The sequence below is a fragment of the Melospiza melodia genome, chromosome 1 (genome assembly GCF_035770615.1).
Source record: "Melospiza melodia melodia isolate bMelMel2 chromosome 1, bMelMel2.pri, whole genome shotgun sequence".
Classification (NCBI taxonomy): domain Eukaryota; kingdom Metazoa; phylum Chordata; class Aves; order Passeriformes; family Passerellidae; genus Melospiza; species Melospiza melodia.
In genome coordinates, this window is record NC_086194.1 from 160,616,712 (window position 1) to 160,633,015 (window position 16,304).

Sequence of the window (16,304 nt, forward strand, 5' to 3'; positions counted from 1 at the left end):
CTTGGCAGTTACCTATGCTGAGCTTTAAACTGGCCACACAGGACAAATGGCTTTAGTGCTGAGCCATGTTATTTCATCTAGATTACTTTAAAATACACAATTAGGGCCATCAATCTACAGAACTAAATCCCACAAATATCAGCAAATTACATACTGTAAACTATGTAATTTTTAAAGCTAATACTATCTGTTCTAATTGTCAGTGTTTCATAGTTTTAAAATAATTACAGCATTAAACTACTTTCAGAAAATTGTACTGAGAACTGAACATCCTTCTAAAAGAAAAACTTGGGATGAATAAAGTTAATCTCCAAAGTTAGTATAACCAGATTGCATGCTACAGGTTATCTACCTGTGGAGCCAGGATGAGAAATTAAGATTTCAGATTTAAGAAATAACCCTGGGATACATAATTTAATAAAATAAAGAACTTCCTGGTAACAGCATTAGACTTTCAGCTCTCTTAACAAACATATCACCTATCCAAAGAGAAATTATTTTTGGCACAAGATACATACGATCTCACGACCCAACTGATTTGATCAATGGAAGTTCCTTTCCTGCTGTGGGTAACAAATCACCCGAGCCAGCAAGTGCCAGCCATTTACAGTATGAGCTGGCTGAGGATAACTTGAACATCACAGAGCTGCTGCAACTTCTGCAACTACAAGAAAGTGGAAACTCCAAGAAGACAAACAAGTGTGTATATTACCAAGTGACTACACCTAATTCCACCCTTGGGGTTAGAAAAATACTTGCCCTAAAGGAAAATTTTACAAATTATTTCTACTAGGAAATTTTACAAATTATTTCTCTTTGTTTTTATTCCTACAACAGAGATAAATATTTGTCTATTTGTTGAGATTTATTTTGTAGTCTGTACTGGCCTCATATATTGGTAGAAAAAAAATCTTAAGTAATTTAGTTGAGTAACACTGCAAAATGAAAATTGGGAACTATGTATTGATAATATTCACATAACCAATTTTAGAAGTAGAGCAAATGGGATTGCACTGGCTATCATGTCAGCAGTTTCATAACAAAATTTCTGGATTTTTAAATACCCTGTCCTCTTTGGCTTTTTTATTTCCTTAGCCATATGGAAAAAAGCAAGGCACAATTAACTATTTGTCAGAAAAAAATCTATTAATTAACACGATTCTGTGTGAATGGGCTGAAAATCACGTTCTTTGCTTGCCAAAAAGCTTCCATTTCTGCCTCATGTTTGTGCTCTGAACTAAACATAGCTGCAGATACACAGCTTGACACAACTGACCACGGCAGAAGAGAGCAACTGCTGCCACGGTTTTTCAGAACCAGCAGCCATTGAGATGTTCTAAAGATAGGCAGGGGGTCAGGAGAGCTTCACCTCTGCATCTCCTAAAATTCTTTACTGACAGATCCTTGATTTAACTGGACAGAAACAGATGAAATCCTAATTAAGACATTTAAATTTGTGACAGAGCTTGAAAGAGAAAAGATTTGAGGGGGGAGGAGGGAGAGTAAGTTACAGGGTTTTTTAGGCTTAACCTTAAAAATATAGGGTCTGACTTCAATGATATTTATATCCTTTCAGTTCTACTGACGTCAATGGATTTACTCCCAAACTATGCCAGATGGAAATCAGGCTAGCTATTACAACATTTTCATGCATATAACTAGTACCCCTTTAAATGTACCATTTATTCAAAAGTACATCCTGAGGCAGAAGGCATGTTCAGATAGCCCAGCCAGCATCAGAGGCAGGGACAGTCAGTGCTGGGCATGGTGAGGCTGAGCTGCAGAGTCATAGAAGGGGAAGAGAAAGAGGAGATCTGGAGCAAACTTCATTTGCTGTTATCTGCACATGCACATAACCTTTGCTGCTGCTGCTGCTGAATCCTGGGCACTAAGCTGATAATGTCTGGGGCTGACACAAGGCAACATGGTGCCTGTTTGCTTCCCTGGAAGAAAAGTAGTCTGAGATCTCTGTTACCTGTGAGACTGGTATTCTTATAATTCATTTTTTAGCACAACACCCTGTAATGCTATTGTTTCCAAAACTGTGAACCACTCTGCAGGTCCACACAGGGCTACAGGTGTGTAACCATTATCAGTTAGTGGTTGCCTCCTTGTCACTGTTTTTCAGAACTGTTCACTCACTTGAATGTAATCCTGTAACCACAACCCATTCCTTCTGCTTGCACTTGCAAATATCCAAGCAGCTGTTTCAAGTTATTTGAAGAGGGCAGAGACTGCAGTTTTACTTGATGTACCCAGGCTAACGGAAACTGATGATGCACATGACCTTTGCTGAGTGCAAACTGAGTCCAATCCAAAGGAAAGTAAGAGAGAGGAGCTAAAATTCCTCTCTTTGAAGTCTTCGTGCAGCTGTGAAGAGTTAATCTTATGTGATTATGAAAGGTTTAGAGAAGGCTGGTCTTATTCTTGCCAGTAGAGAAGACTTCCATACCTTCCAAGCCACTCAACATTTTGTACACCTGTCTGTACCCAGAGCTCTCTGCAGTTCATCTATTCATTATCTGCTCCCTCCACTGTCACTTCCTCCAGGCCCCCTTAGCTCACAATCTTCCAAGCTCTTCCAGTGCTGTCCCACTCTTCCCTTTCCCCCAGCTCTAATTGTTTTTCTGCATGCATTCATCTGGCTTATGTCCCAGAGGAACAAAAATCACAGCAGAGACATACCAGATGTTTTGTCCCATGTCTCCCTCTTCTTGCACACTCACAAGAGTTAGAGTTTGGAGCAGGGTCTGCTCCTATTGGTACTACTTCTGCTGCAATCTCACACCATGGCATTCCAGCTTTGGCTATACCCTGGGCACTTTCATTCTAAAATAATAATAATAATAATAATAATAATAATAATAATAATGATAATAATAATAATAATAATAATAATAATAATAATAATAATAATAATAATAATAATAATAATAATAATAATAATAATAATAATAATAATAATTTTTTTTTTTATTAGCCACAACAACAACCCCCAGAACCTGAGCTGCTCTCTTTCTCATTTCAAACTCTTGCAACAGCAAAGGAAGAATCCAACAGCAAGTCAGCTCATCCTCAATAGCCAGTCTTCCCAAAACCCACAAAACCAAACAAAAACATCACATAAAAGGTTCTCACACTGCCCCATTTAAGCTGTGCAACCCTTTTCCAATCTGGTACTCATTCCAACACTTCCAGCTTCTTACATTTCTTCCAGTTGCCTTTGCTTTGTCAACACATGCCTACAGTTTTGAGCAAGCAGATTTAAACCTCGGTTTTGAAAATTTAGGTGAGAGAGTATTACTGTATGCTGTAGCTCTGTGATTCAGGGATCCAAAGAACATAGCAATAAAAAGGATTTCTTATGTGGAATGAATACATGTACATGTTTAAACATGAAGTTTTAACGTATTCCCCAACCTGAAGAGCCCTGTATTAAATTTCCCAGGGTGACAGAAGCCAGAGACAACACCATAAACTATTTATTTCATAATAATGTACAAGCTTTTCCTTCCACATATGAATAGGTGAGCTTCTGTTCCCATAGCAGGCTTCTCTCTTCAAAGTGAACCTTTTAGAGCCATTTCCATAAACATCACTGGCATTTCCAGCATGAAGTACAAAAAAGCAGCTATAGCCACACTACACTTTGGCAGCTACTCTGGCCAATGTCTGCAACTATTTTCAGCACAAGATCAACAAATGAATGTTTGCAGAGCAGCATTTGCTCAGCAGAAATGTATAAACAAAAAAAGCTCCAAGAATAACACAATGTGTTCACACAGTTTCAGGAATCTTCACTGCTGCTAATAGTCATTAGTAATTAAAACCCAGGTGCTTCCTTCCAGCAGGGCTATTGGTACTGCAGGAACACCTGAAACTCAGGGAATCCAGAAAAGTCTGAGAAAACCTTTGGCAAGTCCATTTGTCTTCAATGTGACTTCATTGAGAGCAGAAGGTCAAAACCCCCAGACAAATGTCCTTTAGACATAATGCACTTTGGCTCCAGATCCCCTTTTTGCACCCTGGCTATTGAACAGGCTCACTGTACAAGCCAGAATGCCCTCCCAGCAGTGCCACAGCAATGGGGCAGCCTCTCACACCTGAAGAGGGCTTTGCTCTTCTAACAGGTCCTGTTTTGGATACTTCTGCCCCCTTCTCACCCTGTCCCTTCCAGCTGTTTCCCATCTTGCTTCCAAAGTAACACCAAAGACTGGATCTCTGCGGACTTTGGGTTTTTCCATTTGATTTCACTGGATTTTCTATTTGAAGCAGTAATGGTCTTTCAGCCTTATTGATCAGTTTTCATTGCACAAAGAGGAGGACAGAAAACTGTGTGTGATCTGCAGAAATCAAATTTATTCGGTCTCTATTTCTCTGTCCCTTAAATGTGATTGTTTGGAACTTACATTGAAATTAAAATTGAAAATGCTGCTTTTGTCCTAGTCATTGAGTAATCCTTTCTTCCCTTCCTAATCCCTCAAGTGAGGAAAGCAGTCAGTACAAGGATATTGTGCATGTTGGGATTTTTGTCTATCTCTCCATAAAGATAATTCGTGAAATACTGTCTCTCCCTAGATCTATAATTGTAAAATGAGGTCAAGATCTTGTTCTTTGAGGGAAGTGTTGCTTTTGGAAATGACCAGAAACACCTTCCAGAAACACAAGGGATGCTAGCTGTTTGCGGTAATTCAACAATCGGTCTTAAGAATTTTACTTATGAATAAAGAAGAAATTTGCTAAGTATTGCTAAATACGGTATCTACTAATAAAAAAAATATACCTGAATGCTCCCAAATTCCTCGCAATGCCATTGTAATCATTGGATGGTAAAATCTGACAACAAGGTTAAATCTAATGTTATTCAAAGGCTGTTCCCTGAAGCAGATTCCCTTTTGGTAGTAGAATCATTGTCTTACTGTTTAAACATTCAGGCTTTCCTCTCTATTTCACACTTCATAAAGCACCTTTATGGTACTGAGGTGATTTTTTTTCCCCCCCAAACAGAACAGAAGGCAGTTTGTTTTTCCAGCTTTGATTAAATCCTACATCCCACAAGCAGTGAACCTGTGATACTGCCCTACTGTTGTTCCTGTCTCCCTCTATTAAGATGCCAGCATGGAATGTCTCTCCTGCAGCCCCGGCGCGTTCTGCTCCGAGGCCGCCGCCGGCGCTCCGGGTCTGAGGTTAATGTGTACACAGCACAACTCATTAGCCCTGCATCACTATCTGAGCCAAAAATCAACGTGATTGATCCAACAATATGTTTGGGCTTGAGACTCAGACTCAAATGAGGTCTCACCAAAAGCAAAGGTCAGCAACTTGGCACAAATTTCGCTGTGCACAGAGAAAGCTTTTCTTCCAAACTATTCATCAGGGAAGGTACAAATGACAACTAATATGGGCCTCATTAAAAATGAGTAGAGGAAACCCCTTGGAGAGGACAAGGCTCCCTCAATATCAAATTTCTTTTCAGTCTTTTACTGAAGCTTTTATTTACATTACAGTAAAGACAATGTGGAGCTTAAAGATAGCTGTGGGGCTTGGGGTTTAGGAGACTCGTTAGACTAATTATCGTGATGTGCACTATCAATTACTGTCCACTTAAGAAGAGAGGGTAATTCTGCAGGCAGAAATAAATCTTTGGAAGTGAAGAATCTGGAGTAAAGGGAATAAAAGGATTTTTTTTTTAACACCAATATTTTTTTATGTTAAAACTCCGTTGTCATAACATTTCCCATCTTAAAATAACTAAAATAAAACAATCATTAATTTAAGAGTGGGAGAGAGAAGAGGAATGATACATGAAACCTTTTCAATTGTGGCTTTGTTTCAAGTACACTTCTTACAAGGATTTCACCAATACTCAAGCACTTTTGCCACAGTCAAGCCCTGAAATCAGAACTTCAAAATATGCAATTTTACATATGGTATCAGGACGTTCTTTCTTCCTCAGTAACAAAGGGTGTTGAAAATATTATTGATACAACAACTAGACTGCATGAGAAATATTTCCCTGCAGTCTACAGAGTTGCTATGTTGCAATATAATTGTCTAATGGCACATTTTTGTAAGGGTTCTCATGGTATTATGAAGTATAATTTTATTTTTACAGGATTTGATAATAAGGTAAAAGGCTGGTATTAACAGTCTTAGGAATTTGTTACATAACCAGAGGTTGAGCATTGAAATTGAACTGGATTTGTAGAGTAGGCACTGAGTTAATGTCTTGCCACACCAAAAATTGTAATGCATGTAACTTTTCCTGCTTCACTCCTTCTATCAAAACTCTCTTAATTCTTCTAAAGGTCAATCCCTCTTTCCAACAGAGAACACAACTTCTCCTCAAGATATAGTTGGAAAATCTGTTAATTTCTCTCTGTTAACAGTAGTTTGGCAAAGCAGCTTTCAAGGCATACATGGCTCCTGCTTGTACCAGCAGTGCCACTCTGCTCTTCCACAGCAGCCCTGCAACATTAACCAGCTCACCTGTCCTAAAAGCACTTGTAGGGGGAGATAGGGCTGCTCTGACTGCAAGCTGAGTGGGTCAGTGTGGTGGGGCAATAACATGCAAAAAGAGAGGAAAAAATCCAAATGTTTCCCTCTAAATTAGGGTATTTTTACTAAGAATAGCTCTACTTTTGCCAGAAGTTTTCTCTGGGGATCAGCTGAGGGGCCTGGGGGGAGAAGAAGGGCTGCAAAGCAAAGAGGCTTTTTTATGGCCAGTTCTGCTGCTTTCTGATCTATTTATTCATGTCATTAATCAAAAAGCTGAAATAGGAGTATTGTTATGGTAGAAAAAAACCCCAAAGAAACGATGACTGGGGTGAGAGGAATTCACACTGGGCAAAGCCTGAAGGTCAACACTCCCCCAATGGGCCCCTCCATTCCCCTGAAGGTGATTTTTAACTTCAGGAGACAAAACCAGCAAATGAGAATCAGGTAACTTTGAACAGAGAAAATGCAGCTTGATGGGAACTTAATGCCTGAGAAATCCAGGATTCTCTAAGACAGACAATCCCTTTCTTTTTATGCTCCTAACACGCAGCCTGTAAGCAGAAAAATGCAGAGAAATGAGCAAACAGACAGAGTGCAAGGGCACAGCTCTTGCAAAACAGTGTTTGCCAGCACCCCCACCCTGCAGGGCTGTGTGCTCAGGGGGGCCCAGCCCTGAGATGTAAGCATGTCTGCCTGTCCCCTGGCACTGAAGTGGCATCCAGGAGGGGCTGAAGGGTGTCCCCAGTTCCCCAGCGCTGCTCAGGCTGCCGTCAGTGGGGTCAGTGCTCAGGGCTTTCCTGTTGCTCAGATGCCTTTGCCTTGCTCTGTTTCAGCTGAGTTTGCCCCAAACTATTGCCCTAACGGCAGCTTCCTCATCCTGAATAACCACTCCACAGCATCTCCTAATGCCCAGGATGGGCTCCACACCTTCCTCAGCCATTGTGCTGCTCTGGTTTCTCCCACCCTGCATCCTACAGCTGGGCAAGAACAGGCTCTCCCCTTTCCTAACCCACCACTGCTGGCACCCTGCACCCCACTCCAATGTGCACCAGTGAGAGGAGGCAGAAACACACTGGGGCAGAAGCAGATCAGTTGTTTTGGCACTTAAGCACTTAATTAAGAAGGCCACCCTCCACTCCCCACTGACAGCAGGGCTGGATATGGGTTCAGAAGAGGTCTCTGCTCCCTATGCAATGTGTTTTGTAAAGGAGGTTCATGTTGCATTTAAATCACATTTGAATACCAAAGAGCATCACTGCCTCCAATTCCTTCACTATCTTTCTTGCACTATTTTCTGTCACAAGCTGAGAGAAAAAAGGAACCTTTTCCCCAGCTTCTGAATAAAGGGGATCAAAGTCTTCCTTCACATCACACCTGTATCTTTGCTGGTTTTTTGTTTTTTTTTTTGTTTTTTTTTTTTTTTTTCAAATGAACTGTACTGCAAATATATTCAAACAGAGACTTTCAAACCTGTACAGCCCCAAAAGGTAACATGACCCAGCACCTGCACAAGGGGAGCTGGACACTTTTGGACAGATCAACAGCAACTGTGAAGGCAAAAGATGAAAAGGCCCAATAACCTGAAAATTTAGCAAAATTTAGGAAGAAAATACCTCAACCACCAAAATCTAGAGCTCCTTGTCTAGCAAAACCCAACCTAGCCAAACAGCAGTTTCAGTTTGGGTTATCTAGAACAAAGAGTTAAGTATTCATGCCGTGGCAGACACACTGTGCAAAGAAGCCAGTGCTCAGAACCACATCAGGATGTGCTCCAGACCACACTAGGACATGGTACCACAGCTACCACCCTGTTCTGTTGGAGAATCCAAGAGAAACAGCTCCCACACCTCAGGCAGGCACTGAACCCCCCATTTCCTTTTCCATCCTCTCCCTCCTTTCAAGCTAGAGCCCAGCATTTCCCCTGTCAAGCCCCACCTGGTTTGCTGAGCAGAGATGTGCAGAGCTCTCTGTGCCCGCAGAGCCGTGTGGGTCCTGCCTGGGGCTGCTGTCCCCTGCCTGTGCAGGCAGAGCTGACAGAGCAGCAGCCACACCTCGGGCTCAGAATTCTTCCTGATGCAGGGAGGGAGAAGTTAATTAAACTCTGTGGAGAGGAATGATTATAAAAAGGAACTTTTTTCTCATCATTCCTGGAACACTGATAGACATATGCTGTATTTTTTGGAGAAAGCTAACTCATCTGCAAGGACAGTCAGATCAAGGCTGAGGCAGAGGGAGAGCAGGAAGGATGTGATTACCTCTGCTGGGATCTGACCAGAACTAATCCAGCCCTCATGGGAAGGGCAAGGGGATATGCAGGGCCCAGTTCACACTGCAGCTCAACTTCTGCAAGAATAATTTAGTACCTGAAGGCTACCACAGGAACAACAGTGCTCATTCACTATTTAACTGTGCTCTGTAATTATCTGAGGGGTTTTCCTTCACTACAACAACCAACTGTACTGCAGAAATACAGACTTTTGATTTCAGGTCCTTCATGCATTTAGCAACATATTCCTATAATTTTTCATTATTTGCTTATACCTGTTCTTCTTTCCAGTCCCCTTGCAATGAGCACTTCACTTAATTTTATTATTTGCTCATCTGGGAAGAAATAACATGGGTGTTATAGATAAAGGCAAAGCCTTTAAAACAGCACAGTGAATAAAAAGGCTGTTTTCAGCCTGAGTTTTCCTTACTACAGCCTTTTACTGAATGCACTGAAAGCAAGGAGAGAACGAAGGCACTGCTGGTAAAAACGGCCTGTGGAGGAACCTCACTGAAGCTTGGAGAGGAAATTGCTCTTCATGCTATTTCAGGTTTACGTCTTTCCTAAGAACAGGCTGATCGTTACCCCAGATAATGAAGACTGTTAATGTAATTAAGAACTCTGTTCTGCTGTTTTACAAAGCAAACAAATAACAATAAGTTCCGGAATTAATAAGCTGCAAGGTTAAGTGACACAGGGCAAAACCAGAATTCTTCATTTGGATATAAGTGTTCCTCAGCAAGTCATTAGCTGGTACTTAAAAGTGCAATTTCTAATTTAGGACACAGAGAAGGTTTTCCATTTGAGGTATGTGTAATCTCTAAAAGGTCAGGTCAATTTTAAGATTATGACCAGATATATATTATCGATCCTTCCTTAACCACAAAAAACAGGAGAGCAGGACCAAGCTGCCTTGCTCTTCTTCCTGTATATTATAGGAGGGTAGTATTTCCAAACTTGTCTGTAAATCCCTTCCAAGTTAGGCATTTCAGTAATAGTAACAGTATTTTTAGCAAACAACCATTTTTCAATTTATCTGATTAAATAACATATTTATTTGTACTGAGTTAACACACAATACCACCCAAAGCTTGCTGTAGGCTCAGCCTAAACTTGCACAGGTACTTTCCAGGCACAGAAGAGAGACCTGGGGATTAGTAGAACCTGGATTTTATTCCTGAAAATGCTGCTGATTCAGACTGTGCAGCCTGATGAGGCAGCCACCCCAGAGAAACAGGGACACACTGCCTAATGAAGCAGCAGCTTCCCAATCCCCTCTTCCTTGCCACAGGTTCTCATTACTGGTCTTGCACTGGGATTTGCCTCTGTCACAAAGCCTGCAGAAAATTAATGGTATCCCTCCAAAAGTAATGACTTTTCTACCAGAACTGCCACCACCATGATGGAAGAGCTGGGAGTGCTAAGGGGAACAGTGGCAGCTGCAACCACAGACACAGCCATGCCACATTTTTTAAAATGCTGCCTAGCAGATGCTGTGCTTCATAGGAAGGTGGTTAAAAGTTGGTTACAAATGAATAAAATCAGATAACATTGAACACATGTTAAATAATGGCAAAATGTTTTAACTTTGTGGTGGGCGGGTGGATTTCTCATGCAAAGACATCCTAACCTCACTTTTACAATTTGGAAATCAGATAATTTTTTTTAACTAAAGATCTCCATTTCTTTGAAAACTCGTTTGTCTGTGATGAGAACAACAATATGGCTCTGTTGCTGTCTACTTATTTTGCTAACCTGTGAACATGCTTCCTAAGGAAATGGTAACATTTTCATTTCATACTGGGGAAGAAAAATAACCTCAAATACACACTCATGTCATCTGCCTAAATCTTGTTTGGACAGCTTGCACGTCTCACAATTTTCCTGTTATCACTAGCTCCTGTGAATTAGAGTGAGAGCAGGGAGATAAATGTAATACTGCAATATACAGCTCGATACTGAAGATCACTCTGCTGTGACAAGCCTTGCACTCCAGCACTAACACAATGATATGGTTATCTAAGGTTTGAGGAGACTGAACAGCCTGTAATATATTAACACACTTTTCATTTCAGAGATAGTGTCAGGAACTGAAAAACAACTCTGGTTCACCATGCTTTGGTTATTTCCCCTCAGGTCTTTTCTCCCCTCTGAAACCCACACAAGATTTGGGGAAGCAGCAACACTCTCACCCTGCACAGGCAGAGCAACATGAACAGGAACCAAGTGCTGGGGTTAAGATCTGGTGAGAAAAGCCCATAAGGTCACTTTTTCTGCAGCTTCAAAAATTAACATTCTGAAAGGCAACTTGCAGGAATTCCTATTTTTAGGTTTCTCAAAGGAGCTTTCAGATAATTTTAAGAAGTCCACTGCCTGTAAGACATTTGACATCCGGAAAGGAGAACAGTCTCTGGCTGCAGAAGTGCTTTTTCTCTCTTCCAAGCCTACATGAAAAGCACCACTGGCACAGTGAGGACAGAGAGAGATGCACAGCTCAGGGTTTTATTTAGTTTTGGGTTTTTCTTAACTGACCCAGCTTGATGCTGGCGCCTGGCTACAGTTCCAGCTGCCCCTGGAGCCAGTCATGCTTTTGCTTGTGTGGCTGACAGCTGAATTGGCAAAAGCTACCTTCACAAAGCCCCTTTTGCCAGAACACCTTTTGTGTTTGCACTGAAGAAGAAAGAAATTTAGATAAAGCTTTTGCCAGCAATATTTTTTTTCTATTGCAGCAAATGTTACAGACTGATAAAATAAACCACCATTTCCTCAGTGTTTCAGCTCCTCAGTTCAGAGCAGAATTTGCTCCTCATGAAGAAACTCGGTGGATGGGTAAGTGTAAGGAGAAGAGCAACCATGCCTATTTCAGCTCCTCTGTAAGTCATGGGATGTGCAGAAGTATTAAAAAGAGGGGGGGAGGAAAGGTGGGGAAGACATTTTTACAAGGATTGAAAGTGTTTCTGGAGGAGCAGAAACAGTACAAATTTGGAAAAGCTCCTCAATATAGATGACATTACTAACTTCTTTTTTTTATTTGGTTGCTAAAAGTATCTTTACAGGGAACATTATTAAAAGACAAGACCTGGAAAGATTAATACCCACATGTAACTATTCCCTCATGCTTTGCATGGCTGTTAAATGCACAGGTCTTGCTGAAGGGAAAAGACAAATACAGGAAACACAAAGTGATGAGGAGTGCACACACCTCATCACAAACCAGCGCTTGGTATTTCTCTTAGTTACAGAGAAGTTTAAGGAGGCTGGTGACTAATACAACTCCCTAATCCTTGGTCAGCTTTAGAAACCTTCCTCATAAGGCCAAGGTCAGGACAAGGCTACTTCCTCAATAACAGAGGGAAGATGGCATCTCTAATGATTGCTTCTGGCTGTTTTTCTCCTTGCCTGTAAGAAGGCCACAGAGAACATTTGCTTTCTTAAAGTGATGCAGAGCTCTCTATTTCCCAGCAGACAGACCCTCACTGCCCACCAGGAACCTGAAGGTGGAATTGCAAAATGGAAGTTTCAGGTTGAAAACCACAAGTTTAGTGCTTTCCTCACAGGGAAGTTCAGTTAAGGTGGTAGAATCCTGTTAGCATGCAATGGCTTAATATCTTAGACAACCTACTATTTATTTTAATGTTACCCACCTGAGGGAGGCTCCCCTAATGAATCTATTTTTGTAATGTCATGTAAGTTGAAGTTTAGAGCTAAGTTTAGAGCAGAGTCATATAAAAAATATCAAACCAGGAAATAGCTTAATTGAAGCTCAGAGTAATCACAGCAAATTACAGTGAAATTTCCATGGGATTACATTTTGCATTCCCCAAACAAGCAGAGGAATTCAGCTCACAGTCTTCCCAATTTGCTGAGAATTCACTTTAAGGATTTGCTATGTAAGTAACATAATAAAAGCTGTCTCCAAAGTTACAGTCTAAGATGTTTTTGTGACCCTGTGGGAAGCCCATGCTGGACTGGTGGCCCTGTGGAGAGAGGAGCCCCCCCTGGAGCAGGCAGGACCTGTGATGCTGCTGGGGACCCCCATGGAGCAGCTTGTGAGGAACTGCTCCCGTGGGAAGGACTCCTGTTGGAGAAGTTCCTGGAGGACTGGCTCCTCTCCTGTGGGAGGGACCCCACCCTGGAACAGGGGGGCAGAGTGAGGAGTCCTCCCCTGAGGAGGAAGGAGCAGCAGCGACAAGATGTGATGAACTGACACAGCCCCATTCTGGTCCACTTGTGCCACAGGGAGGGGAGAAAGGTAGAGAAAACCACAAGGGAAGAAGGGAGGGGCAGGGGAAAAGGTTTTTTAAGATTTGGTTTTATTTTCTTATTACTTTACTCTGGTTGTTTGGTTATAAATTCAATTAATTTTTCCCCAAGTTGAGTCTGTTTAGTCCATGATGGTATTTGGTGAATTATATTTCCCTACCCTTATCTCAAGTCACAAGCCTTTTGTTTTCTCTCTCCAGTCCAGCTGAAGAGGGGGAGTGATACAGCAGCTTTGGTGGGCACCTGGCATCCAGGCAGAGTCAAAGAACCACACTGGTATTCACAGGGACTTCCTCAAATCACTGCAGGGTTCAATCTCTTCCCACTAACAAACCCAAGTTTTTTCACAAGGAGCATCTCTGGTCTGTGTGTCCCTCAGCTGCCTTGACCACCTCCTCTGAAACAATGCACAAACAGCTGGCATATACACATTATATGCAGGTTATCTCTCTCATCCAGGCTGTGCAGCCCACAGTCCAGAAAGAATAAAGAGGATTTCACATCACATTTTGCCACATGTAGGGATTTTCTCTACTTTTCAACAGGTCTCCAACATGAGAGAAAGGTGGGAACTTTTGACATCACTCTGTTACCACTGCACAGTTCTGGATGGTTTTTAATGAAAAAAGCAAGTTGCCTTTTCAGTAACAATGTCACTGCAAATCTCTCAAGGCTAACTCTTGGTAACAGCCACCATAAATACACTGGAACACGCACAGAGCCAAGCATGACCCTAACAAAGGCAAAACAAGTTCTACCACTAAATTTAGAAAGACCTCAAAATGGTCCATATTGAGTAATACAAAATAAGATTTCAGCCCATAAGGGGAAAGAGAAAAGAAGAAAAAAAAAAAAAAAAAGAAAAGAAAAAAGGAAAAAGAGAGAAGAGAGAAGCATTTGATTGGGATATTGTGTATTAACTGTAAGAAGAGGAAATTCATAAACCAGGAGCCATGTGTCCACTTAAGATGATCTGTGGATATTATACTTACAAGATCTCTATGACCTACTACAGAACAGTCACCCTTTCAGAGGAAAGCATTTTGCAACAGGAAAAGCCCCTTATGTTCAGCTTTTTATAAGTAAGAAATACAAAAAGGAAAACAAAATTAAAGATCCCATGGCTGTACAGTTTAATACTGCTAAAATTTACTTACCAATCCTTTGGTGTTTTAATCCCAAATTATTCCCCCAAACTTTTACATTTTCTACAGCACTAAGCAAAAGAGTTTTGCTGTTGTCCCCACTCAGTGAGCTTGAAGGGAGGGACAGGAAAAGCTACAAAATCTGCCTGAAAGGCTTGGCAATCTTTGTGTCACTGCAAGTGGTGTAGAGTGACCCATGTTTTGCTAAAAATTAATAGCGTGCCTTTTTAAAGGGCACTAGATAGAAATACAGCACCTGTGCCTGTGGATTCCATATTTTCATCTACAAAATCCCAAAAAGAGATCAAACATACAGTATTTTTTTCAGGGCAGTTACAGTCAGTTTTGCACGTGTGTGCTGGATGCACAGGTGGAAAGGGCAGTGAGCACACAGCGACATCTTTCCACACCCCCAGCTGGAGGGGCAGAGATGCTCTGAATGGCTGCCCAGGCAGCAGATGGAAGGGAATTGTTTCTAGGCACAATTCTAACACTGCTACCATAGCAAATCCACACTCACCAGTTATCAATGCCTAAAACGAATTCTGAGACTACTGATTTAAAATCAGATAATCTAATGCTGGTACCACCCCTGTGCTTTCATGGGTTGTCTCTCCACAGGTCAACAGATCCCAAACTATTCTCGAACAGAACACCAGCTTTTCTCTGGGCATGAAACATTTTAAGACTCAAACTTTGAAAGATGGGCAAGAGTTGCAATTGCAAGCCCAGGCTGATAGGATGCTCAGCTCAAATGCAGGCTTACAATTCAACAATCTCCCAGGCTTTATGGGAAGCTCCAGATCATGCCCAGCTCCAGAGGCCAGGCACAGCAGAGGGGTTGATCCATAGACCAAGTAAGTACTTCCCAAGCTGGGAGTCAAAGGTGACAACTCATATACATAATGGGAGCTGTAAAAGCAGGTGAACTCAAGGGCTGGTGTCACTTTTTGTGACTCATGTCCCATCCTTGAACTTGATACGAGACTTTTTGATCTTCCAGGAAAGTCTTTGTTAATTGGCATGTAGAAGCAAAGACTTCTGGGGACATAACAGTTTTCTGCTTAATTTTTTAAAGCACAAAAATTGGCACGTTAAGAAAAGAAAGGTCTTCAAGAAAAGGTAAATCAAACCCCAGAATCTCATTTAGTCTCTCTATTTCCAGACAAGGCTGAATTCAGGAACAGAGAATAAGATATAGAGAGCTTAGAAATGAAAATAAGAGTGTTTCCATTACCTTTTCTGCAAGCCAGCCTAGATGCCTAATCTCTCGACTTCCAGCAATCCCTGTTTTACCCAGCTGGTCTCTGACCTCTGCAATCACCCTGGGGATGAGCTCATTGACACTGGAGTGGATGGCATTGAACCAGGCCTGGGCTGTGGCTGAATCCTTACTCCTGAGCACCACGGTGTGCTTGGCATCAGGTGAATGAACTTCAATAATTCTAGAAAAATGGGGGGAAAAACATTATGTTCATTCATATACTAACAGGCAGCTACATTTATTACCTCATTTAGTGAATGCAATGAGTTAAATTGGATACTAATATTGAGACGTAGCACTAAAAACTTACCTTTAAAACACCTGAACAGAGTAGGTTCATCTTAACTGAAGCCAGGTCTCTACTGGCATTATGATAACATCCTTGAGAATGGGATTTGCCAGTGCTGATGCAACCCCTCATACAGCATGTCCATAGAGTTTAGAATATAAATTCACTGACACGGACACTGCCCAGAACCACAGACTGCATGGAAGGTGACTGTGGAGAAGCCAGGGATAAGCTGCTGCTTTCCTTAGCTGGTTATCATGGCACAACCAGAGTTTTACAGTATGTTTATTTTATCCATGCAGAGATAAATGAAAATCATCCCCATCCCAAAGAGAGGGATTTTCCTAGGATTGCTCTGTGGTTTCAGTGATACCACTACACATTAACACAGGCCTGGCACAACTGGCTTTCTCCAGGATCTACCAGCATCCTCAGTGCTCCATTTAGAGCCTGCTAACAGTGGCTACAAGAAAGTGCTAACAACAATCATATGATTGCTGCTGGCAGGCACCTTTCACAGATTTTCAAACTCCTGTAGAAGGAAATGAGTTCTGTTTCAAAGAAAACATTCCTACTGGA

The 16,304-nt window shown here is 41.6% G+C and overlaps 1 protein-coding gene across 1 annotated transcript in view; it reads right to left on the minus strand.

The window, feature by feature from the left end:
• SNTB1 (syntrophin beta 1) overlaps nt 1-16,304 on the minus strand; it is a 112,915-nt gene that overhangs the window by 26,266 nt on the left and 70,345 nt on the right. The window contains exon 3 of the mRNA XM_063173553.1: nt 15,410-15,617. Coding sequence (XP_063029623.1) covers nt 15,410-15,617 — 208 coding nt within the window. The remainder of the gene's footprint in view (nt 1-15,409; nt 15,618-16,304) is intronic.